This window comes from Heterodontus francisci, chromosome 16 (assembly GCF_036365525.1).
Source record: "Heterodontus francisci isolate sHetFra1 chromosome 16, sHetFra1.hap1, whole genome shotgun sequence".
NCBI lineage: Eukaryota > Metazoa > Chordata > Chondrichthyes > Heterodontiformes > Heterodontidae > Heterodontus > Heterodontus francisci.
This window is the reverse complement of record NC_090386.1, coordinates 59803340-59827906: the sequence shown is the minus strand read 5'-3', so window position 1 is coordinate 59827906 and position 24567 is coordinate 59803340. Positions and strand designations below refer to the sequence as shown.

Here is a 24567-nt window from a genome sequence, read left to right as displayed (position 1 = left end):
GAAAGAGGGAGCTATTCCGTTGGGATGGGCTTCACTTGAACCAGGCTGGAACCTGTGTCCTGGCCAATCACATAACTAGGGCTGTAGACAGGGCTTTAAACTAACAGAGGGGATGAGGGTTTGGGTAAAGGGAAATTTAGAAATCCAAAGAGAGAGGTCAGGGCATCGGAGCAGGATAGTGATGTGGGTGACTCCCAACAAAATGGGACAGTAAGGGACAGAGAGTTTAACAAAAATTGTACATTGGCAAATAAGGTCATTGCAGAGAATAGAGGTTAAAAAATGAAATTAAAGTTCCTTTATCTGAATGCACAAAGCATCTGTAATAAGATAGATGAACTTGTGGCACAAGTAGAGGTAAATGATCTAGATCTAATTGCCATTACCAAGACATGGTTATTAGGAGATCAAGGTTGGAAAATGAATATTCCAGGGTACACAATATTTCGGAGAGACAGACAGAATGGCAAAGGAGGAGGCATAGTCCTGATGGTAAAGGATGGCATAAGAACATTAATAAGAAGGGATCTGCCCTCTGAAAAGTATGAAGTAGAATCAGTTTGGGTGGAAATTAGGAATAGCAGGAGTCAGAAAACACTGGTGGAAGTATTTGCAGGCCTCCCAACAGTAGTTATATTATTGGACAGAACATTAAACTGGAAATTATTGGAGCATGTAAAAAAGGTAATGTATTAATTGTTGGTGGCTCTGATCTGCATATAGACTGGGACAATCAAATTGGCAACAGTGGTCTAGAAGATGAATTTGTAGAATGCTTTTGTGACAGATTCTTGGAGCAATACTTTGGAGGACCGACTAGGGATAAAGCTACCTTAGATCTTGTATTGTGTAATGAAGCAGGATTAATAAGCAATGTCATAGTAAAAGATCCACTGGGAAATAGTGTTCATAATACCATTGAATTTCATGTTAAGATTGAAAGTGACACATTTCAATTCCAAACGAGAATCATAAACTTAAACAACGCCAATTATGATGTTATGAGGGGAGAACTGGCTAAGGTTAATTGGGTAAATAGACTGGAAGGTATGGCAGTAAATGAACAGTGGGAAACATTTTAAAGAAACAGTTCAGAGGGTTCAACAAAAGTACATTCTGTTCAAAAACAGAAACTCGTCAAGAAAGACCCATCCGTGGCTCACTCAGGACGTTAAGGAAAGTATTAGACTAAAAGAAGAGGCTTGCAATGTTGCAAAAAGTAGTAGCAAGTCTGAGGATTGGGAGTGTCTTAGAAACGAGCAAAGGGCCACCAAAAAAGATGATAAAATGGGAAAAAATAGAATATGAGTGTAAACAAGCCAGCAATATAAAAATAAAAGTAAGAGCTTTTATAAGTACATAAAAAGGAAGAGAGTAGCTAAAGTAGTTGGTCCCTTAGAGACAGACACAGGAGAAATCATCATGGGGAATGAGGAAATGGCAGAGGCATTGAACAAATATTTTGTGTCTGCCTTCACAGTAGAAGACACATGTTCCATATAAGAAATAGGCAGTAACCTAGGAGCTAAAAAGAGTGAGGAAATTAAGGATATTGATATCAGCCGAGAAAAAGTATTGGAGAAACGTGAAGGACTAAAATCTGACAAGTCCCCGGGACCAGATGGTCTACATCCTAGAATTCTAAAAGAGATAGCCGCAGAGATAGTGGATGCGCTGGCTATGATTTTCCAGAATTCCTTAGATTCAGGAATGGTCCCAAGTTGGAAAATGTTCCGCTGCTTTTCAAGAAAGGAGGTAGAGGGAAAACAGGGAACTACAGGCCAGTTAGCCTAACATCAGTCGTTGGGAAGATGCTGGAAACTATTATTAAAGAAGTCTTAACATTGCACTTGGAAAAGCATAGTATAATTAGAACAAGTCAGCATGGTTTTACTAAAGGGAGATCCTGTTTGACAAATTTATTAGCGTTTTTTGAGGATATAACTAGAAGGGTGGATAAAGGGGAACCAGTAGATGTAGTATACCTGAATTTTCAAAAGGCATTCAATAAGATGCCACATAAAAGATTAATAGGCAAGATAAGGGCTCATGGTGTTTGGGGTAATATATTAGCGTGGCTAGAGGATTGGTTAACAGATAGGAAGCAAAGAGTGGGCATAAATGGAGCATTTTCAAGTTAGCAGGCAGTGAATAATGGGGTGCCACAAGGATCAGTGTTAGGGCCTCAGCTATTGACACTCTATATTAATGACGTGGAAAAAGAGACAGCGAGTAATGTATCTAAGTTTGCTGATGATACAAAGCTCGGTGGAAAGGAAAGTTGCAGGGAAGATGTAGAGAGGCTGCAAAGAGATATAAATGAGTTAAATGAGTGGGCAACAAAATTGCAAATGGAGTATAATGTAGGGAAGTGTGAAGTTGTTCACTTTGGTCGTAAAAATAGAAAAGCATAATATATTTTAAAAGGTGTGAAACTAGTAAGTGTTGATGTTCAGACAGACTTGGGGGTACTCGCACAAGAAATGCACAAAGTTAACATGCAGGCGCAGCAGGCTATTAGGAAGGCAAATGGCATGTTGGCCTTTATTGCAAGGGATTGGAGTACAGGAATAAAGAAGTCTTACTAAAATTCCACAGGGCTTTGGTGAGACTGCACCTGGAATACTGTGTGCAGTTTTGGTCTCCACATATAGGAAAGGATATACTTGCACTGGAGGCAGTGCAGCAAAGATTTACTAAATTGGTCCCTGGGATGAGGTGATTGTCCTATGATGAGAGGCTGAGTAAATTGGGCCTACATTCTCTGGAGTTTAGAAGAATGAGAGGCAATCTAATTGAGACATACAAGATTCTGAAAGGGCTTGATAGGGTAGAAGTTAAGAGATTGTCCCCACTGATCAGGGAATCTAGAACACGGTGACACAGTCTCAGGATAAGGGGCCAATCATTCAGGACTGAGATGAGGATGAATTACATTCAAAGGGTTGTGAATCTTTGGAATTCTCTATCCCAGAGGGTTGTGGATGCTCCATCATTGAATGCATTTAAGGCTGGGATAGATAGATTTTTGGTCTCACAGGGAATCAAGGGATATGGGGAGCAGGCAGGAAAGTGGAACTGAAGCCCAAGATCAGCCATAATCGTATTGAATAGGGGAGCAGGCTCGATGGGCCGTATGGTCTACTTCTGCTCCTATTTCTTGTGCTCTTGTATTACAACAGGGGCTAAGTTTCAAAGGTACTTCATTGGCTGTAAAGCACTTTGGGATGTCCTGAGGTCAAGTAAGGAACCATATAAATGCAAGTCTTTCTTCCTATGGAGTCACGAATCAACCATACTCGTAAAATTGTCTTAGTAATTTACTACATATCTGAAAATCTATTGTTTTGATTATTTGCATAATATACTATATATATATATATCATTTTTGTACAAGTGTAATCACAAAAACTACAATTAAAGCCATAATTAGAAATAACTGCAACTATTACAGCCAGAAAACATTCAAAGTTCACTTCAGAGAAAAACTTGTTTTACAAAAGCTAGAGCGGTGTTCAAAAAAAGAATATCAAAATCCAAATTGTCTGGGACTTCAGCCCATTTAATGAAATTTTAAGAACACATCAAACTTCCATTATCTGACCTGAAATTATGAAACGCAGAACTAATCATTAAAGAATTATTTTGTGAGCTGTAATAGTGACGACCTTAAAAGAGAGCAATGTACAAAGGAGAGAGCCCAGGCTGGCACCATGACATGAAAGGATAATTTTGAGTCCACAATACCACTGGGGAGCTTTGCCTCTCAGAAGCACATTGTGGAATCTCGAGTGCATGCTACCCATGATTAATTGTTTGAAAATCATGGGTAGGTGGCTTGAATTTCTGATGTGCATTTCCAATGGACAAGATTCCCCACAGGCAGCATGAACTTGAAAGATCAGCCATGTTAAGTGTACAAACACACTGCCATAGAGCAGCGGGGCAAAGGTTCACAGCTCTGAGTCTTCACAAGTTGAGTTCTTTGGATTAGTCAGGCTGTCTGGGGAAGCTTTTGCAGTGAGTAAAGGAGGGATCATTTCAGGTCCAGTCAACCTGGACTGCTCTTACACACCCATCATTCCTGACTTGGAAAATTAAAAAAAAAGCCTAAAGATTACTGTTAACAATTTTGGTAGGTGAAGTTCACTTAATTTGCAAGACATTTTTCTGCTATTTTAGTGGAGGTATTAGTAACCTAAAATAAATGAGTTATAATAAAAGACAGAGGAATGTCGTAACAATTCTATTTGCCAAGGTATGGCATGGCTTTCTAAACTTAACATATTGGTAACTACTTAACAGAACATCATTTCTGCCCTCACAGCAGGTTACCATATATATGCAGCAAATGTGGGAATCAAATAGCAAAAGCAGAATCAACCCAGTGATTACAAATGCTAGAGCGTTGCATTCTTGATCTAGAGACCTGAGTTCAATCTTTACTGACATTTGTACGAGGGCAAAATCATCAGCTCGTAATTCTGTGGGAGGAAACTGAACCACAGGGTGATACTGATGTGACTGTGAGCTTAACTGCCCCATGTGAATAATTAAGAAGAAATGCATGCATATGAGGAAGTTAACTTGGGGAACAGAGGCTCAGGAACAAATGAGGGAAATGTTAAAAGATGGTAGAAATTAAACAGTAATGTGAAAAATCAAAATGGTAACAGAGCAAATATGTTAAATGTCAGGGTATCTTGGAAAATCTTGGTAACTCCAAAAGGAATTGAGTTATGTAAAATACATCTACTTTTCCTGGGATGTTTCATTTCATGTTACTTCAAACACATATCACTGAAGAAGCCTAGGACCCTCAATTGGAAATATACCCACAGCCATATTGTCCACTTTATTCCAAGCGGCAGATAAAATCATGCGTTTTTTTATAGATTAAAAAAAATCTTCTGTATTATTCACTATCACAGCTACACAGAAGGCAATGTGTAATGTAAAACATTACATTACAATACATAATAGACAATTACAGTATTCAGGAATGTCATGTAAGGCATGATTAATGAAAGAGACAAATTTTCCAGCACTTTTCCTCCAGAGGTTAATTGATGGGTAGAATTTATGGTCTGTCGAAGAAACAGAATAGCGTTTCCCCATTCCATGCTTTTTTATGTCCCTGTTTCCCAACAGAAACTAAATACCTCTACTAATTCACTTTCAACACCAAAATGAAGGAAGCTATTTTCTTACATAATGGTGTATTTCACATATCTGCTCATCTCACAATATTCATTATTTTTATTCAGTTATCAGTTAACATGATTTTCATTTTTCAGAAGCCAATTTTCCTCTTTTTAATAAAGGGGTTTCAACTCCCTGTCAAAGAGCTTTCAGATCAACCTATCCCAAAAGCTCTGGACTCCATGAATCCATTTGCCTTTCCAGTATATCCCTAATTGTGGCGGACAGCCTAGGAATTAGGTCGAGTAATAGATATGCTGAGATCAACCTCATCTGCAAGCTTTCAGGCAGGCCTGTTTGGGTAGGACCTCCATCCGCCGCAAACATAGACCCTTATGTCAGAGGATGCAGGGTCAGGGGATTGAATTCTCAGGCCAGGAAATTGCTCATCCCAGGGTGGGCCACAATGGGCTGAATAAGGCATATCAGCATTAGGTCTGGTGTAAATGGTGCACACCTCAGGGTCCAGGTCTGGGTCCTGGCCTGAACCCCATAGAAAAGGGGAGAGATCAGTCACCTTTACAAGGTGGTGATAGACTTTTTGAAAAATTCTATCAGATCAGGGCAGCCAGCTGAAGAGTGAGTCACTGTCCAACGCTGCATTAGCCATCCTCCACTTCTGTTCTAGCAGGGATTTAGATATGTCCAAACAGGCATGGATGCCCACAAACCATGTTCAAATTGGGAAACCTCAGTCTATCTGGATAGGTTGGTAGCGTCAGGAGCAAAGGGTCCCAGCAGGCATATCCTGGCACTTTCACCGGGGGAGAAGTCCTGTGGATGTTAGGGCTCTTAATTTTTATCTAAGCATGTTGAGTGCAGCTGGTGTGATATTTACTCCTCAATGAACTTTCCTAATATAGTTTTGTGGGATTGTGCTAATTATTTTTTTAATATACTTTTAAAACGTTTTTGGAGATACTTATAGAAACACCTGTAAAAAGGTACATCAAACACTCTTCAGTTTTGGTACCATTTTAAAATCTATTTGTCTTGGCAATACTGGATTGCTTTTATAAAGATTTGATCATGCTGCACTTTTCACTATAAATCATTGAAAAGAAGGCCCTGTTTTTAAAATGAAGTAGAGATTTTCTGATAAAGCTGAAGACTTAATTTGGCATGTAATTTTGCAAACTAATGGCTCGCCTACTTGGTTGCTACAATCTACATTTTTTTAAACTGGTAATGTACGGGTTTTGCGCAATATTCAGTACTTATACTTGTGCCCATTTATTTGTATAGTATTTAAGCTATGTGTCATTGCCCTGTACATTATTTGAGTCTGTGGGTTCATAATGTAACACAAACAGAATTACATAACTCTTTCCTAACAAACTAACACAAACTGAATGTATCCTTTGGACACCTTGCAATAGGAAGCAGCCAAAAACTTACTTTGAATCATTGTTATGAAACCTGAAGCTATTGTTCGTTAAATTTAAGCCAGACAAAACAGCATAAATGGTCAAGTTTGATTTGCATGCAAACTCTCACTTTGTCCCATGATGAATGAAGCCATAGAATGGACAAGTATAAGAACTCATTCCTAATCAGTAGTGGGCAAATAGGAAAAAATGTATGACATGTTTTAAATTGATTGTTTATATATTAAAAGTCTTGGATGTAGTTCGCACTTCTTCCAAGTGTCACATTCACCCTTACATAATACTTTCCCCATCTCACTTTCACTGTCAGACTTGTTGATTAGGTCAAAGCGGAACAGCAGCAAATCATAAATAAAGAGGTATGAAATATAAAGATCAAAGATGAAGAAAGTTAACCAATTGAATCAGTCAAAATGCTTTTGTTTAAAAAAAAAATCTTTTTCAGTATTTGAAATTTCTTCATCCAAAGTATACTTTTAGCTAAATGAAAAACATAGTATAATTGCAAATTTCACAATAACTTGATTAAATTTACCTACTTAATTGTCACACATGTCTTTTAGTATCTCCATTAATGTTTTTTGCTTGAAGGCTTTAGGTTTCCCAAAAGCCTGGATTTGAATCTATGTGCTTTCAAGTCTTTACTATATTAGTTGAAGACAGATCCTTCTGTCTAAGAGTGTGGAGCGTGCATAATTTCCAGGAGGCATCAGTAGCATTTAGTTAATCGAACTACTGAAATGATCAGCCTCCAGCAGTACTTGCTTGGGGGTTTTTCAAAATTATTTAAGAAAATGCGAGAGTACAAATTTCAAAAGAATGATTGAGGTAAAAGTTTATATGGCATTTTTTGGTTAAAACTGAAAGGCAGCCTATGTACGTGGGAGAGAGAAAATAACAAGAGATTCATGTTGAAATATGTTAGACTGCCCTGATTGCACACATTACAGCTTTTGCTTGTGTTTAAATTTAAAGATATTCCAAAGGTACACAGGAAAAGGTGCTGCACTAATCCTCAGTCCACAGCTGTGCTGGACTCTATGGGACACCCTCGGCTTCTAATAGAGATAACTGCAGAGATAGTGGATGCGCTAGCTATGATTTTCCAAAATTCCTGCGATTCGGGAACGGTGCCATCAGATTGGAAGTTAGCAAATGTTACATTGCTTTTCAAGAAAGGAGGGAAAGAGAAAACAAGGAACTACAGGCCAGTTAGCCTAACATCAGTCATTGGGAAAATGCTGGAATCTATTAATAACGAAGTCTTAACAATGCGCTTGGAAAAGCACAGCAATATTAAACAAGTCAATATGGTTTTACTAAAGGGAAATCCTGTTTGACAAATTTACTGGAGTTTTTTGAGGATGTAACTAGTAGGGTAGATAAAGGGGAACCAGTAGATGTAGTATACCTGGATTTCCAAAAGGCATTCAATAAGGTGCCACACAAAAGTTTAATATGCAAGATAAGGGCTCGTGGAGTTGGGGTAATATATTAGCATGAATAGATGATTGGTTAATAAACAGAAAGCAATGAGTGGGCATAAACAGAGCATTTTCAATTTGGCAGGCAGTAAAATAGTGAAGTGCTGTTAGGATCAGTGCTGGGGCCTGAGCTATTTACAATCTATATTAATGACTTGGATGAAGAGAGAGTAAAGAATCTAAGTCCACTGATGATACAGAGGTGGGTGGAAAGGTAAGCTGTGGGGTGGACACAGAGATATATAGACAGGTTAAGTGAGTGGCAACAAGATGGCAGATTGAGTATAACATAAGGAAGTGTGAAGTTATGCACTTTGGTCATAAGAATAGAAAAGCAGAATATTTTTTAAAAGGCGTGAAACTTGTAAAGTGTCAATGTTCAAAGAGACTTGGGTGTACTTGTACAAGGAGTGCAGAAAGTTAACATGCAGGTACAGCAAGCAATTAGGAAGGCAAATGGTATGTTGGCCTTTATTGCAAGGGGATTGGAGTACAGGAAGAAGAAAGTATTGCTACAATTGTACAGGGTTTTGGTGATACTAAATCTGGAGTACTGTGTGCAGTTTTGGTCTCCACATTTATGAAAAGATATGCTTGCATTGGAGGTGGTACGGCAAAGGTTCACTAGATTGGCTCCTGGGATAAGGAGGTTGTGCTACGATGAGAGGCTAAGTAAATTGGGCCTGTATTCTCTGGAATTTAGAAGAATGAGAGGTGATCTCATTGAAACATATGATATTCTAACGGGGCTGGATTGGATAGACATGGAGAGATTATTTCTACTGCTCGAGGAATCAAAAATACGGGGGCACAGGCCGGAATTTTACAGTGGGCGGACGGAAGACGGACTTCGATTTAAATGTCGGTGACGACCCCGCTTCCGCCCCGCCTGGGGATCCGTCGCCTATTTTACGGATCCCCAGGCTTTAATTGGCCCGAGGCTGCTGCTCAATTGTACGCCACCCCCATGCCACCATCCGACCCGCTGGGGCGGCGTTAAATTCCGGCCACAGTCTCAGGATAAGGGGCTGATCATTTAGGACCAAGTTGAGGAAAAATTATTTCACTCAAAGGGCTGTGAATCTTTGGAATTCTCTACCCAAGAGGGTTGTGGATGCTCCATTATTGAACACATTTAAGGCTGGATAGATAGATCATTGGTCTCCCAGGGAATCAAACGGTATGTCAAGCGGGAAAGTGGAATTGAAGTCTAAGATCAGCCATGATCATTTTGAATGGTGGAGCAGGTTCGATGGACCATATGGTCTACTTCTGCTCCTATTTCTTGTGTTCTTATGGGATTGAAGCTGATCTTGGGGGCGGGGGGGGGGGGGGGGGGAGGGGTTGCGGGGGGTAACACAAAATGGACAATAACAAATCAGCAGCACATTCCAAAGGCATGTTGATTCATTATCGCTTATCTGGCACTGCTACTCAAGAACAATACCACCCCTCAAATCTCAGCACACCAAGAAAGCTTGATAGTAAGAGGACTTGGTGGAAACCTTTTAGGTAGAAAAGCTTTTAAGGGAGTTCACAGATTCTAAGGGAGTGACATTCTCTGGATTCTTCGTGTTAATTTTTTTGCATTTGTTTCTACTGGCATTTAAGCTTTTCTGAACCTTTGTGTCAACGACAATAACAACTTATATTTATATAACAGCATAAATGTAATAAAATATCCCAAGGTGCTTCACAGGAGCATTATCAAACAAAATATGACACAAGCTACACAAGGCAATATTAGGTCAAATGACCAAAAGCTTGGTCAAAGAGGTAGGTTTTAAGGAGTGTCTTAAAGGAGGAAAGTGAGGTAGAGAGTTGGAGAGGTGTTGGGAGGGTATTTCAGAGCTTATGGCCTAGGTAACTGAAGGTGCGGCCACTAATGGTCGAGCATTTAAAATTGGGGATGCTCAAGAGACTAGAATTAGAGGAACGCAGACATCTTGGAGGATTGTGGGGCTGGAGATAGATACAGATTGTCATGAACATGCTTCCATTGTTAATATTTTTGAAGACTTGTGTTCAAAAGACTGTGAAAATACCAGAGGAGATGCTGGACTTGTTTTTTTTTATAAAAGGGTCACTGTAAGGACATTTGAGACTTTCTTTAAAAAACACTTATTGGAAGTCACATGTCTTAAGCTAAGTAAACAGCAGGAGCCTTGCTGACTGTTGGAGTTGTTTATGGAGAAGTGACATGTGTAGATTTATGGTGGTCAGGAATTGGTTTTGTTTTTGAACTGGAAGTGGGCAGTTGGGGTGTAAACCTGCTAAGACAGAGAGGCTACCAGCTCACCCTGTTCTAACTCTTTGAAAAACCCTGAGAATCCAGTGTGAGAACTGGAGAAACTGATGCAGCATTTCTCCTGAGAAGCTTCTGCAAGACTTCCTCTCGTCATCCCCTGAATGAAATGCTTCTGAAAAGATCTCAGTGACCACTGCACGTGTCTAATGACACCTGTCTACATGTACCTGGACGCCACACCAAAGAACCATCTGGAAAATTTCATATCTTATACTTTTTCTTCAAGAATTAACAAGCACAGAAAGATTTTTTTTCTTTAACTGGTGTGCGTGCGTGTGTATTGGGTTATTTAGAAGCAAATATATTTATTTTTTCATATTTCAACCTGTGTGTTAATAAGCTTTGCATATTTATTGAATGACTCATTTTTAGTATAAATTAATAATTTTGTTGTTTATTAAAGAAATATGGTTGGTGGATTTTTATTCTGAAAATAAAATAGATAAAGTTCATAATTGACCATATTGGTAACTGAGTAAAACATTTAAATATATGTTGTGACCCGTAGAGAAGTGGAACTAGAGAAAGACAGTGCACTCCTCCATCCTCAGTCATAAGAACAGATAGGGTGGGGCAAGGCCATGGAGGGATTTGAAACAAGAGATGAGAATTTTAAAATCAAGACATTGCTTGACTGTGAGTCACTGTAGGTCAGCGAGCACAGAGGTGATAGAGGTACGAGTGAAGACATGGACAACAGAGATTTGGATGATCTTAAGTTTATGGAAGGTAGAATGTGAAAGATCAGTCAGTCAGCTATTTTTATTCTTTGCCCCAGCTCCTTTACTAGGAACAATTGGTTTGACAGTGAAGATTCTCTGAGTTGATGGGCTGAATTTTACCAGCCCTCCAACATCGGGGGTCATGGCAGGGGGGCCGGGAAAATTCTTCCGCGAGAGGGCCACCTCGACCCCCGACGGCCGGAAGGGCCGACCTTGGTGTGCCACCCCCCCCCCCCCCCCCCCCACTGCACAAAGGCAGAGCCTTCATTTGCCTAATAAAATTAACGAAAATACATGTTAATTAACTTATCTGGACAAGGCAGCCGTCCCACACCGATATTCCAGCCAGTGGCTGGAAGTCCTGTGCCTTCCGATCCTCGTTTGAGGATTCAAGGTGAGACACTGGTGGGGAGTGGGGAGGAGTTTAATTTTCAGCTCGGGAGGGGGAGGAGCAGAGAAAACATATCCCATTGACTGAGGGGATGGTGGGAAGGGGTTGAAGGGCAAAGTTTGGAGGTGAAAGGTTGGGACCGTAAAAAATGTTTTTTGGGGGGGCGGAGAAGGAAATAAATGTATTGGTTGATGATTGGGGGGGATGGAAGAGGGGCTTTGATGTGAACGTTACTATTTTTATTTAAATTAAAGGTAATGTTCCCTTTAAAAATTAAAATTGCCGGTAAGGGCTTGCAGTTCTTTAAAAATGACGCCGGTGCCTGTGTGGAGACACCGGACACATTGCCGGGGACGGAGCGGCATCCCCCTCTATGTCCTTGGGGGAGGTCAGACAAATTGAGAGACATGCAAAGGAGGCAGGAGACAACCTCACAATTACCCGTTTCCAGCCACCCTGATGTCCACTTACTGAGAATGCAATAAAGACTCACCTTCATCCATGAATTCTGTTGCCTCATTTCCATTTGTGTTCCCTGACTTGCAACCAATTGCAATGCATGCTAGTGCCCCTGGGAGAACATATGTGACTGAGTGCTTTCATCACATTGGCATGTTAATGAGGGCTGTGGTCACATTGGCATTGCTCTAAGAGGGAAGGGGGCGGTCAACAGCTCTCAATTAAGACATAATGGCACATGGCTTTCATACAATGAAGCCTAATGATTTGAACAAAGGATCTTTTAATTAATTAATATGAAACATATAGGGTACAAATGTGAAATCAAAGGGTGGCTATGTGCTCTTCTTAATACGTTTACGGGTGCTCCTACACAGTGTGACTCCGTGGCAGTAGCTCGGCTGGAGGCAGGCTGCTGATCAAGCTGCCCCTTGGCCTTTGATGACTTTGGCAGGTGTCCTCTGGCTGACTGAGGCCTGGAAGGCCCTGGCTGCTTGGGTGTGTCCTGGACTAGTGCAGGTCTCTCCTCAGGCGTCGCGGCTGCTGGAGCTGGGCTTACTGGCAGAGGGGCTGAGGAGCCGGTGGCCACTGTTGGCAAATATGGATGGCAGCCTCTCCTTCTCCCTTTGAAGGCTCGCTTAAGCCTCCCTGCTCACCAGAGAAGGACCAGCAGCTAGAGAAGCCTCCGAGCTCCGTTCCTTCCCTCGCCTTGCCACTGCTGCTCTGAGCTCATAACCAAGGTGATGGTGTGTAGGTCTGTGTGCATCTGGCTCTGCATGAGGGTCGCCAATTTGCCAACTTCTCAATGGAGGAAGTCATGCGCTCATAGGCCTGAGAATTGGCAGCAGTCATGGGAGATGGACTCCTCCATCCGCTCATGGCTGTGCATTGCCTCTGGCATCTCTGCCAGATGTTGCCTTACCACTGTCTGCAACCCACTGCATGCCCTGTGCTGTCGACACCAGCAGCTCATCATCATCCTGGGGCTGAGCATGGACCTGGCTACAGACAGTTCTCTGACTATCAGAGGCCTCAGCCTCAGCCAGCTGCTCGGATATGTGTCAGGTGCTCTCACTAGCTTGTGACCCTGATTCTAATGCCGAGTGGGTACCCACTGAGGTGAAAGTATCTGCGGTGGTGCAGGGTGCAAGAGAGCCATGGGACTGTGCATCCTCTGAGTGGTCCTCCTCCTCAGAGATAGATGACTAAACTCCCTGTGGCTGTGGACCCCTGTGAACAGCTAACTGCATGAGAGAACACAGACATATGTGGGTTAGGCTGTGCAGATCCCCTGATGCCAACATGCGTAATATGGGTCTCCAACATTGATGCGAATGCCGAAGGGAGGCAATCCTCACTCTCTTGAGCAGGGACTCCAATCTCCCCGTCTGAGATAACCCGGCCGCCCTGGATACCCAAGCTCCAAGGCCTCTTCCTCAGTGGAGATGAGTGGACATAGATCTGGGAGTCCTCCGCGAGTTCAGACCATCTCGCTCCTATTATGGGTCCTCTACTCCTGCAAGAGGAACAATGGAGATAGTAGAGAATGGCACAGAGATCAACATGACAGTTCTGCTCATTTCAGCCCCTCATCCACTACTGGGGGATCTGATGTATCTAATGCTGGCACTCGCTATCAGGGGAGTTAAGTGGGGTGAGCTATGAAGGAAGGTGGCCTGTGGCTGAGGGACAGCCATGCATCTGTCAGAAAGAGAACAGAACCCTTGCCAATCAGCCAACACTGCTTCTCTGCTACCCTCCCCTTGTTGTGCAACCTCCTGCATAGTTACATGCAATGCCCAGAAAGGCAACTGGTATCAAGCCCTCACCTTAGCAGAATCCAGGAAGTCATTGACCCTCTTCCTGCACTGGACCCAGTTTCACTGGGTGACGGCACAGCTGCTGACCTCCTCTGTGATCTCCACCCAGTCTTGTTTGGTCATGCAGGAGGACCTCTTCTTGCCATCACAGGGAACAGAACCTCCTGCCTTTCCCTTGCAGCCTGGAGGAGATCTGTAGGGAGGCATCACTGAACTGTGGGGCTGCCCTGTGTCTCAGCTATCATCTTCTGCCCTCCTCAGGGGGTGGGGAGGTATAGGTAACGGTCAGGCAGAGTTGTTGGCTGCACCAACCTGACAATGAATCCAAGGCAGGAGTTTGTGCAGGGCTGGCAGGCCTTTAAATATCTGAGGCCATAATCAACAACTCACCTCCCACCCCCGACATGTGTTTGAAGGGGACCCGCACCTCCCTTATGCAAAATGGTCGCCCGCCTCATAATTGCAGAGGGACAGCTGCCCACGTGATGAACGCGAACGGCGCCCTTTTCAGGCCCACCGCCGGTCCCGGCAGTGGGGTCATTAAATTCAGTCTGTATTCTTAACTGTGAATAAACAGTGCCTAACCAACAGCTCTTTCATTTCCGACATTTACTACCTGCTTTTTCAATTCCTCTTCCAGCTGGGGTGCCAGAACAATATACCAGAAAATGAATGAAGAGAAAAGGCAAGTTCCTACAGAGTCAAATTGGTCCCGCCAGATTTTTCTTCCTTCCCGTCAATTTTCCCTATCGAAAGAAACCCATTATATTACCTTTGAGTGCCAGTATATTTAAGGTTAATGGTCAGATTTACAGGATTTTGGTTGGAAATCTACTTCTTTACTTCAATTGATGAACTCTTTCAATTAAGGATGCAGCAGTGCTACTCAGGGAGTGATCTTTCCCCAGAGAACAACTAGTCCTATGGGCATTCAGGCTTACTGCTGGAAGTTTTCACACTCATAACTTGAGTAATCCATATAAATAATGTAATGCATAAACAAAAATCTAACAGTCATAGGTGTAGTAATATGTTTGCAAACACTAGCCAACAAAGCAGAAATTGGTTTTTGGCTACAAGGGCCGTTCCTATAAAGGCACTAGCTAAAAACACTAGTTACTGCTGTAAGCTACCTCTGTACAGAGGGTCCAAAATCACTCTGAGCTACAATTTTTTGTTGAATGTTGCTTTGAATCTTTCCAAATTGTAAAAAAGCAGTTAGCTTTTTATTGCAGTGTTACTTCTTAGCATAGATTTGCACATAATTATGTCAAAGAAAGACAGTTGCTCAAGCAGAACGTAAATTATATTTCAAAATTTTGAATAGAGCTCTTTTATCCATTTCAATAAAGTATAAAATGCTACATGAGGGAAGAAAAATAGATGACTTGCATACTCCATGAATGGTGTTGTGATAACTAAATATGAAGTACAAAGAAACGTAGGAGTCATTGTGCTCTCAACACTAACCAAATCCAACCAATGCAAAACAACAGTCAACAAAGCTAAAGGTAGGTTTAATTACATAATCAAAACAGTCAGAGAAGGTAATGATCAAACAGAATAATGGATTTCAGACCTCACCATGAATACTACATCCAGTTCTGATCACCAAGAAATAACAGAGATATTTAAACACTGGGTGCAATGCAGAAAGAGCCACAAGGCTGAACCCCAATGTCAGAAGGTTGAGTTATGAATGGGTCGGATCGATAGTTTTTCAGATGAACAGGGGGCATCGGAGAAGAAACTTTATTAATTTTAAGGGTATAGAAATAGTTTACCTGGAATATTACTTCAAATTAAACTATGGGTGTAGAAATAAGGGCACAGGCTCAAACTAGTAAAAGGTAATCTTAGGACTGTTTTCAGGAAATTCTTCTTCATGCAAAAGTGATGAATATATGAAAAGAACTTTCAGATAGAGTCGTAGAAATGAAGGGGAAGAAATTAATTCACATGGCACCACTTCTGGTGGCATTACACAGGCTTACATTGATTCTTTGGGCGCAGGTAGGGTCGCTGCCTGCGCAGCCAATGCAGCATTTCTCAGTGACAACAATGGGAAATCGGTGTAAGCTTGCATAATGCTTTACAAGTGAATTTCTCTCCCCTGGACTCCAGTCCAGTCTAGGTTAATGAGATTCAAATGTCCTCATTTGCTTTTTGCAAGGACTCTATATAAAATTAATTTGGATGTTACAAACCAGTTCCTGTCAGCATAGATGCTCAATAAAAACTACCCACCAAATTGACGCTTTCACTTAGAGGCCATAGTTTGGTTTGGCTGGTATAGGGTGTAGAAATGGCATATTCATGCCTTTTCTAACTCCAGAGTCAACTATTCCAATGATTGTCTAGCTGGTCTCCCATCCCTCAGTCTCTATAAACTTCAGCACATCCAAAATTATGCTGCCACCATCATATTGTACACCCATTCCCTTATACATTAACCCTGTCCTTACTGACCTGCATTGGCTCCAATTTCTCCAACATCTCCATTTTAAAATTGGCATCTTGTGCATAAATCCTTTCATAGCCTTGATCCTCCCTATCCTTATGACTTCCTCCAGCCTTGCAACTGTTCCTCTGACTCTCGTCCCTTGTACGTGCCACCTGTCTTCACGTTGTCACCCATTCCTTCATCTGTTTAGGCCCAATGCTTTTGAATTTCCTCCCTAAATCCCTCTACCTCTCTACTTCCTTCTTCGGCAAAACCAGTGACTTATAAAGGTTTAAAGGCAAGTTCTGATGAAAGATCATTGACCTGAAACATTAACTCTGCTTCTCTCTCCACAGATGCTGCCAGACCTGCTGAGTACTTCCAGCATTTCTTGTTTTTTTATTTCAGATTTCCAGCATCTGCAGTATTTTGCTTTTATTTTACTTATAAAGGTTTAGCAGAACTTCCTTTTGCACTCTATGCAGCTGTTGATAAAGCCAAGGATCCCATATACTTTTTTAACAGCCTTCTCAAGTTGTCCTGCACCTTCAAATATTTGTGTCCATTCCCCCACGCCCCCAGGTCTCTATTTCTGCATCCCCTTTAGAATTGTACCATTAATCTGCCTATTCTGTCTACATCTGCCTATTTCACCAGTCTGTCTATATCCTCCTGAAATCTGTTACTATTCCCCTCATTGTTTACGACATTTCCAAGTTTCATGTCATCTACAAACTTTGAAATGATGTCCTGTATACCCAAGTCCACTTCATTAATATATGTCAAACAGAGCAGTGGTCTTAATACCGAACCCTGAGGGATACCACTGCAAACTTCTCTCCAGTCTGAAAAACACTGTTCACCTCTACTCTCTGCTTTCTATCCCTCAGCCAATTTTGTACCAATACTGCTACTGCCCCTTTAATCCCATGGGCTTCAATTATGCTAATAAATCTATTATGTAGTATTTTATCAAACATATTTTGAAAGTCTATACACACAACAGCAACCACATGACCTTCATCCACCCTTTCTATTATTTCATTTACAAACTTAATTAAGTTAGTCAAACACGGTTTGCCTTCAACAAATCCAGAATGGCTGTCATTTATTAATCCATAAGTTCCCCAAGTGACAATTAATCCTGCCCAAAATTCCTCACTACTCACGTCAGGCTGACTGACCTGTAGTTGCCAGGTTTATATCTCTGCCCTTCTTTATCACAGTATCCATTTTTGTCTGTTTATGCCTGTGAAGCAAATTGAGGCATTTTTCAACAATAAAAGTGCTATCCAAAGACAAACTGTTGTTTATTCCTCCACGGCACATTGTTGATCTGTGCAGAGGGATCTGTACTCTGTAGGATTTCATATTACGTCTGTCTATGGATTTATTGATTATAACATTGAGTCCCCAAAGTAAAGCGATGTTCCTTTTTACAGTACTGCCATCCCTCACCTTAATTAGCACCAAAAAAGCACTGTTACGGACAGGTGGGAAACGGCATGGGTGGCCTCCACTTTTCACCTCTCAACTGACTGCAGAATGTGTTTTTAAAATAGTTTTTTCAGTTCCTGAGTGTTTAAGGATCAACTAAACAGACAAACTAAAAGTTTTCTCATAGGTTTAAAAAGATAACTATTTATTAAAACGATATCTAAAAATGTTTGCAACCTCACCCATTCACACATTCATATACATTCACATACACAGGAAAAGATAGGCAGTAGAGGGTAGCATGCAATTCGAGCTTGATTATAGTAAGTAGAGTTCACTTTGAAACCTTCTGGGTTTTCCAGGAGGAATTTTTAACAGCGTTGCAAGCCTGAATGTTCCTTGTCTTGGAATTGATGAAGTGTTGCAGACTCCTCTTTGTTAAAACTCAGTCCAAAGTTGATGGTGGAAGTCCTTGTTCAATTTCTCAGATGGGGAGTTTTCAAGGTCACCTTGCAATCTCTCTGCCTTAGTAGTTTAAAGATGGTGCTGGCAGGGCTTATTGCCTAGCTGGATTGACCTCACAGCTTCTCTGGCTAGAATGGCTTTCTGTCTCACTCCCTCAGAGCAGTTAATTCTTTTAAGGTGAAAACTTAACAGATTTTGGTTTTAGTCAGGTGACAAGATGCTCTCCCCTGGGGTGTTTATACAATTTCCCAGGATGTGGGGACCATTGGCGTCTGAATATGATCCATTTTGATAAATAGATGTTATTTCACACTTACTATTTTGGCCTTGGCCTCAGAGTCAGTCTGTCTCCAAAAGCTTTTGCCAGCCCAAGTTTTGATGATAAGAGTCGTTAGCATGGAATGGGCTGTTTTACATATCAGTGTGCCTCCTCAGGGCAATTCCAGATGTTAACAATGGTCTTGTCTTCAACAGAAAAACATGTTGATTGGCACTACAGGTGGGGCTCACCTGACCTCTCCTTCCATGTTGCTGGGTAGCAAAGTGTCTTTTTTCTTCTAGCTTAGTTCAACAGTTTACATTTATTTCATAATTTCTCCAATTCATTTCATATTTCAGCACTGTTCCCTCCGTGAGTGTGACATCGCCACTATTTTTAAATTAGAAACATTTTTTTGGCAATTAAAAAGGGTTTATTGCATATGTGGTTATGTTTGTAATTAAAACATATCATTGCAAACAAGTTTATGTTGGAAGCTGGTATTTGTGTATCAGAGAATAGAGGAAGAAAAATCCAGAGGAATAAGTGCAAACCTTCAGTTATAAACTATTAGTATTATGGATAAAAAGGTACTGTTCATCAGGAAGAAATAGGAGACAGAAAAACAGAAGAACAGCAAAAGGAGTTAAATTTGATTGAGTAGAAATTTTGAATTAAAAATTAAATTTTATATCAAAGCATTTTCCCTCTTTGTGAAATATTTAACCTTAGATTATTCCTTAACTGTTACTCCACCAATTTGATGTAAACAATCCTCACATTCTAAATGAATGTTGATTTGAGTAAGTGTAGCTAAATTGTTTTTAGTATAATATATAGATTTAGATTGTAATGTTCCATATTTCTTTATAATTTACCGTTTTAAAATGTTAATTTCATAATTTTTAAGGTTATAATGTATAGATTTGGTTTATCTATTTCTGCCCAGCTTTTGTTCTGGCTAATTTTAGAGTGGAGCATAACACATTTAAAAAAAAAAATCTTTGAAATTAGCATTGTATGAAACAACTATTCTCCTCCTTAACAAGGAATCATCTAACAAAAAATTTTGACAGTTGAAGTGGTAACCCCTCTCACAGACCAATTATAAACTAACTTCTAATTCTTCCAAATGTAGCAGGAAAGGATGCTTTTCATTGAAGTATGCAATTAGTTGCAATGAATAGGCAGTGACTCAGAAGGAAAGTCACTGACTATGTTAACCTTTTAATGCAGTTAACATGAGAGCTAAGCCAACAAGAATCTAGTGGCAGGTGTAGGCTTTATACCTCTCAGACTAATTAGAGTTAGGTTTAAAAAGATTTTCTTTTCTCTTACAGCTTTTCTTTGCTGCTTTTGCTCTGACATGGTTATTTCACTTTCATTAATGTTACAACCGAGACAGGAGGAGTGCACTGTTTATTCTAGTTCCACTTCTCCACAGGTCACAATATATATTTAAATGTTTTCCCACTTACCGATAAAGTTAATCATAGACGCCATTTTTATCCCAGAATAAAACGCACCAATCAGGTTTCTTTAATAAACAACAAAATTATCAATTTATTACAAATCAAGTTTTAACCAGTCATGAAGCAAAGCATAAACTCACAGATTGAAATATAAAAGTTCCCTTTTTATCTTAGCCCCTCACACACACATACACACACACACACACACACACACACATATACACGGGTTACCAAAAAATAGAGATTTACTCTTTAGAGCTCTGGTACAAAAAACAACAAAAAAGACTACATTGGCCAAAATACTTGCTACTTCTTGAAGAAAAAAGGGAAGATATGAAAAGATGTCAGAAGCCCTTTTTGCTTTAGTGTCCCAAATACATATGGACAGCTGTTACTGGAATCTTCCTAGAACTGTTCTTGATAAGTGACTAGTTGGAGATTAGTTTTGGCAGACTTTCCAGGGAAAATGCAGTAATAGATGTTTCAAGCAGTTTCTTACACTTGCTTCTCAGCTTCTCGAGAGATGGAAAACAGGCAGGCTTTTCAAAGAACTAGAACAGACTAAGCTGGGTGTTGCTCTCTTGGCAAGTTTTCTCCAACTATCTTTTCAGACCATTGTCCATATCCCAACTTACTGTCCAAAATGAAATCATAAACAATGTCAGGAGTCAAGCCTCCGGACCCCTATAAATCTTGACCTGTCACTTCTCTGCAAACATCTTTCCCCAAGTCAAAAAAACCCCTGCTGGGTAATAATCTGAAGGCAGGTGCCTTCCAGTAACTGTTTACAGTCCAGACCTCTCAGTGACCCTTGTAAAAAAAATCCATGGACTCCTTTTCAGTTTTGAACCATAAATCTTCAAAATTTAACAAAAAATGGATGCACTCATAGCATTACTTATCATAATGTCTCATACCTTTCACAACTGATAACAAAGTTTTATTTACCTGGAGGCAAATTACACTGGATTTCATCTTAATAAAACCTTAATCTTAAATTCTACCTGTTTTATACACAAGTGAAACCAGATTCAGGTTTCTTCCAGATTTCAGGTGGTTTATGTACAGGGCTGAGTGAATATGTGCAGTGGGTAAATGGTCAAGATGATAAACAAGATCACCATATTATGGATGAGGAAGACCACACGGCCTATATTATTTCATTTATAGAAGTGCATATGGTGCCCCCATTAATGCGTCTAATTGTTTCTTAAATACATCCAGAGTTTTTGCGGCCACCACTCCACCTAAATATCCATTCCTAGGGTTGATCACAGGGCTGGATCTTGTTCTCATCCCAATGGTGGGTTTTGTGGTGGGGGGTTGTGGGGGGTGGGATGCGGGTGCCAGAGAATCGGGGCAGAATCACCCACCACGGAATGAGACGCTGGGATTCCTGGCTCTGATTCTGCCAAAGGCGGGATAGGCTGATGATGGAATTCCTGCTCAGAGGTCAATTGAGGCCCTTAAGTGGCCTATTGATGGCCACTTAAGGGCCTCCTCCTACCACCACTGGGATCTTACCAGTGGCGGGGATGGGGTGGGCTCTGCCACGCGGGGAGGATGCCTTGGAAAACGAGCACTGTATGGCTTGACTATGACTTCTTCTGACTTATTCTGCAGCTTGGCTATGTAGTTCAGCATTCTTTCTATTGACTTTATTTGATTACTATTTTGCATTAGTTGGACACATTATGATCCCTAGCCTCTTTCCACATCATTACTTATTGCAGCACCATTCATGGCCGTCCATGTCTCCGCTTTAAAGACGTCTGCAAACGCGACATGAAGTCCTGTGACATTGATCACAAGTCGTGGGAGTCAGTTGCCAGCGTTCGCCAGAGCTGGCGGGCAGCCATAAAGGCGGGACTAAAGTGTGGCGAGTCGAAGAGACTTAGCAGTTGGCAGGAAAAAAGACAGAGGCGCAAGGGGAGAGCCAACTGTGTAACAGCCCCGACAAACAAATTTTTCTGCAGCACCTGTGGAAGAGCCTGTCACTCTAGAATTGGCCTTTATAGCCACTCCAGGCGCTGCTCCACACACCACTGACCACCTCCAGGCGCTTACCCATTGTCTCTCGAGATAAGGAGGCCAAAGAAGATTCATGGAGTACCACGGCTACTTATTTTTCCGTCCAATGTGTAGCAGTCAGCACTTTTCTGCATTAAATTTTATCTGACCATATATATTTTTGACTCTGTAATTTTTAAGCAATTTTTTCCAATTCCTCCTGTTTTGGTCCCATCAATTACTTTGCACTGAGTTTCTGAATTTAGGCCACTTCTGTCAATTAGGCATGGTAGTGGTCCTAACACTGAACCCTGAGGTACCCCACTTAACACTTCTCCACACTGACAGAACTCTTGAAATCGGCATTCTTTACATAAGATTACATAGGTTATACGGCATAGAAGCAGGCCATTCGGCCCAACCAACCCATACTGGTGTTCATGCTTCACTGGAGCATCTTCCCATCTTTCCTCATCGATATCTATCGTCGTAACCTCTATTCCTTTCTTCCTCATATGCTCGTCCAGCTTCCCCTTAAATGCATCTGTACTATTAGCTACAACCACTATTCCTTGTTTCTCACTCTTCAACCAGTTTCTTATCCACTCTCAGAGTTTACACATAATCCCATACCTTTGAGTTTGACTAATAGCTTTTCAAGAGGGACTTGTTAAAATTCCTTTTGGAAGTCTAGGTGCACCATGTTTTAGGGCTTTCCACTGTCAATTTGGGGTGTTAATTCCTCAAAGGTTGGTCAGATATGGTGTTCCCTGTCCAAATCTATAGTAACTATTGTTTACTAGGTTAGTGTACAGATGATCCTCAGGCAAATTGTGTTTTCCTAACTTGATTGAGTTTTGATAAAGTAGCAGAGATGGCTGATGAGGTTAATGCAATCAATGTGGTGTATATAGACTTTCAAAAGACGCTTGATAAAGTGCCACATAACAGACCTGACAGTAGATTTGAAGCCTATGGGATAAAAGGGTAAGTGGCAGTACGGATACAAAGTGGCAGAGTGACAGGAAGCAGAGAGTAGTGGTAAACAATTGTTTTTCAGACTGGAGGAAGGTATACAGGAGGGTTCTCCAGGGGTCAGTACTAGAACTACTGCTTTTCTTGATATATATTAATGACCTAGATTTGGATATGCAGAGCTCAATTTCAAAATATGCAGATGACATAAAACTTGGTGGTAGACTTCAAGAGGACATATACAGGCTGGTGGAATGGGCATAAACGTGTTAGGAACAATCAGGAGAGGTAATATAAACTAAAGGGCACAATTCTAAAGGGGGTGCAAGAACAGAGAGACCTGGGGTATATGTACACAAATTGTTGAAAGTGGCAAGGCAGATTGAGAAAGAGGTTAAAAGACCTATAGGATCTTGGGCTTTAGAAATAGAGGCATAGAGTACAAAAGCAAGGATATTATGATGAACCTTTATAAAACACTGGTTCGGCCTCAATTGTGTCCAATTCTGGGCACTGCTCTTTAGCAAGGATGTGAAGGCTTTAGAGAGGGCGCAGAAAAGCTTTGTAGGAATGGTTCAGGGATGAGGGACTTCAGTTACATGGATAGACTGGAGAAGCTGGGTTGTTCTCCTTAGAGAAGAGAAGGTTAAAAGGAGATTGTTGTTCAAAATCATGAAGCGTAGATAGAGAGAAACTGTTCCTTTTGTTGGAGAGGTCGAGAACCAGAGGACACAGACTTAAAGTGATTGGCAAAAGAACCAAAGGGGACATGAGGAAAAACTTTTTTTATGCAGCGGGTGGTTAGGATCTGAAATGCATTGCCTGAGAGTGTGGTGGAGGCAGATTCAGTTATGGCTTTCAGAAGGGAATTGGATCAGGGCCTCAAGAGAAAAGATTTATAAGGCCACAGGGAAAGGGCAGGGAAATGGAACTACCTGAGTTGCTGTAACCATTCTATGATTCTGGAATTCCAAAACTAATCATTCAGAATATTAACTACTTTGTGCTTATCCTCAGTTTTGGTTCTGTTTGCATTTTATGGCTTTTACTCTTCTTTGACTGCTTGCTTACTGTTATAGTACTGAAAAAATGTTTTCCTGTTATTTTCAGCCACTGCTGCTATACTTATTTTCCTAAATATCCCTTTGTCCCTCTGATTACATTTTTAACTAATTTCTCCACTTTCTTTCTTTTCTCTGTGTGTACTTGTTTCCCATTCTCTCTGCAGGAGTTGTAAAAAGAAATTTTGAAAAAACTGTGTGAAAAAATCTAATTAATGATGCATACATAGATCACCCACTACTGTAAGATATGATCCTATATTGCTTGTAACTTGATTCATATATACTGCTGAGGTGAAGCTTTTTCTTTGCAAATACCAATATATCTTGAAGTTATTGTATGAAATAAACTAGTTACTGTATTGCACCCTAATAAATTTTGCACTAGAGCATTGGATTTCCATTCAGAAGGCTTGGGTGCAAATCCCAATCCAAAGTGATCTTCAAATCTGCCAACAACCTGTATTAAGAATGACTTTGAGCTCTTGCCTAGGCTGTCTGATGACTTTGAAATTGTTACAGAATTATTCCGTTTCACTTAGCACTCTTGTTGGTCAGAACAGATTGATATTGATGTTGACCATCAGAACATTCAAACCGTAGGCCACCTTCCCTTCCAAGTTGAACAAGATCCAATTTACAGCTTTATTAAGCTGTATTTTAATTTTTAT

At 40.8% G+C, this 24567-nt stretch overlaps 1 protein-coding gene across 8 annotated transcripts in view; it reads left to right on the top strand.

Moving 5' to 3' along the window:
* The window catches only part of hnf4a (hepatocyte nuclear factor 4, alpha), a 245115-nt gene that overhangs the window by 168972 nt on the left and 51576 nt on the right, over nucleotides 1–24567 (top strand). For 3 of the 8 annotated variants that reach the window (XM_068048241.1, XM_068048240.1, XM_068048239.1), the window contains exon 2: nucleotides 14415–14459. The exons of 4 other annotated variants lie outside the window; for them this stretch is intronic. In XM_068048241.1, the coding sequence (XP_067904342.1) occupies nucleotides 14447–14459 (13 nt within the window). In that variant the 5' untranslated portion in view covers nucleotides 14415–14446. Of the gene's footprint in view, nucleotides 1–14414; nucleotides 14460–15126; nucleotides 15286–24567 lie in introns of those variants that run through there. One more of the 8 variants, XM_068048236.1, reaches the window with a different exon arrangement.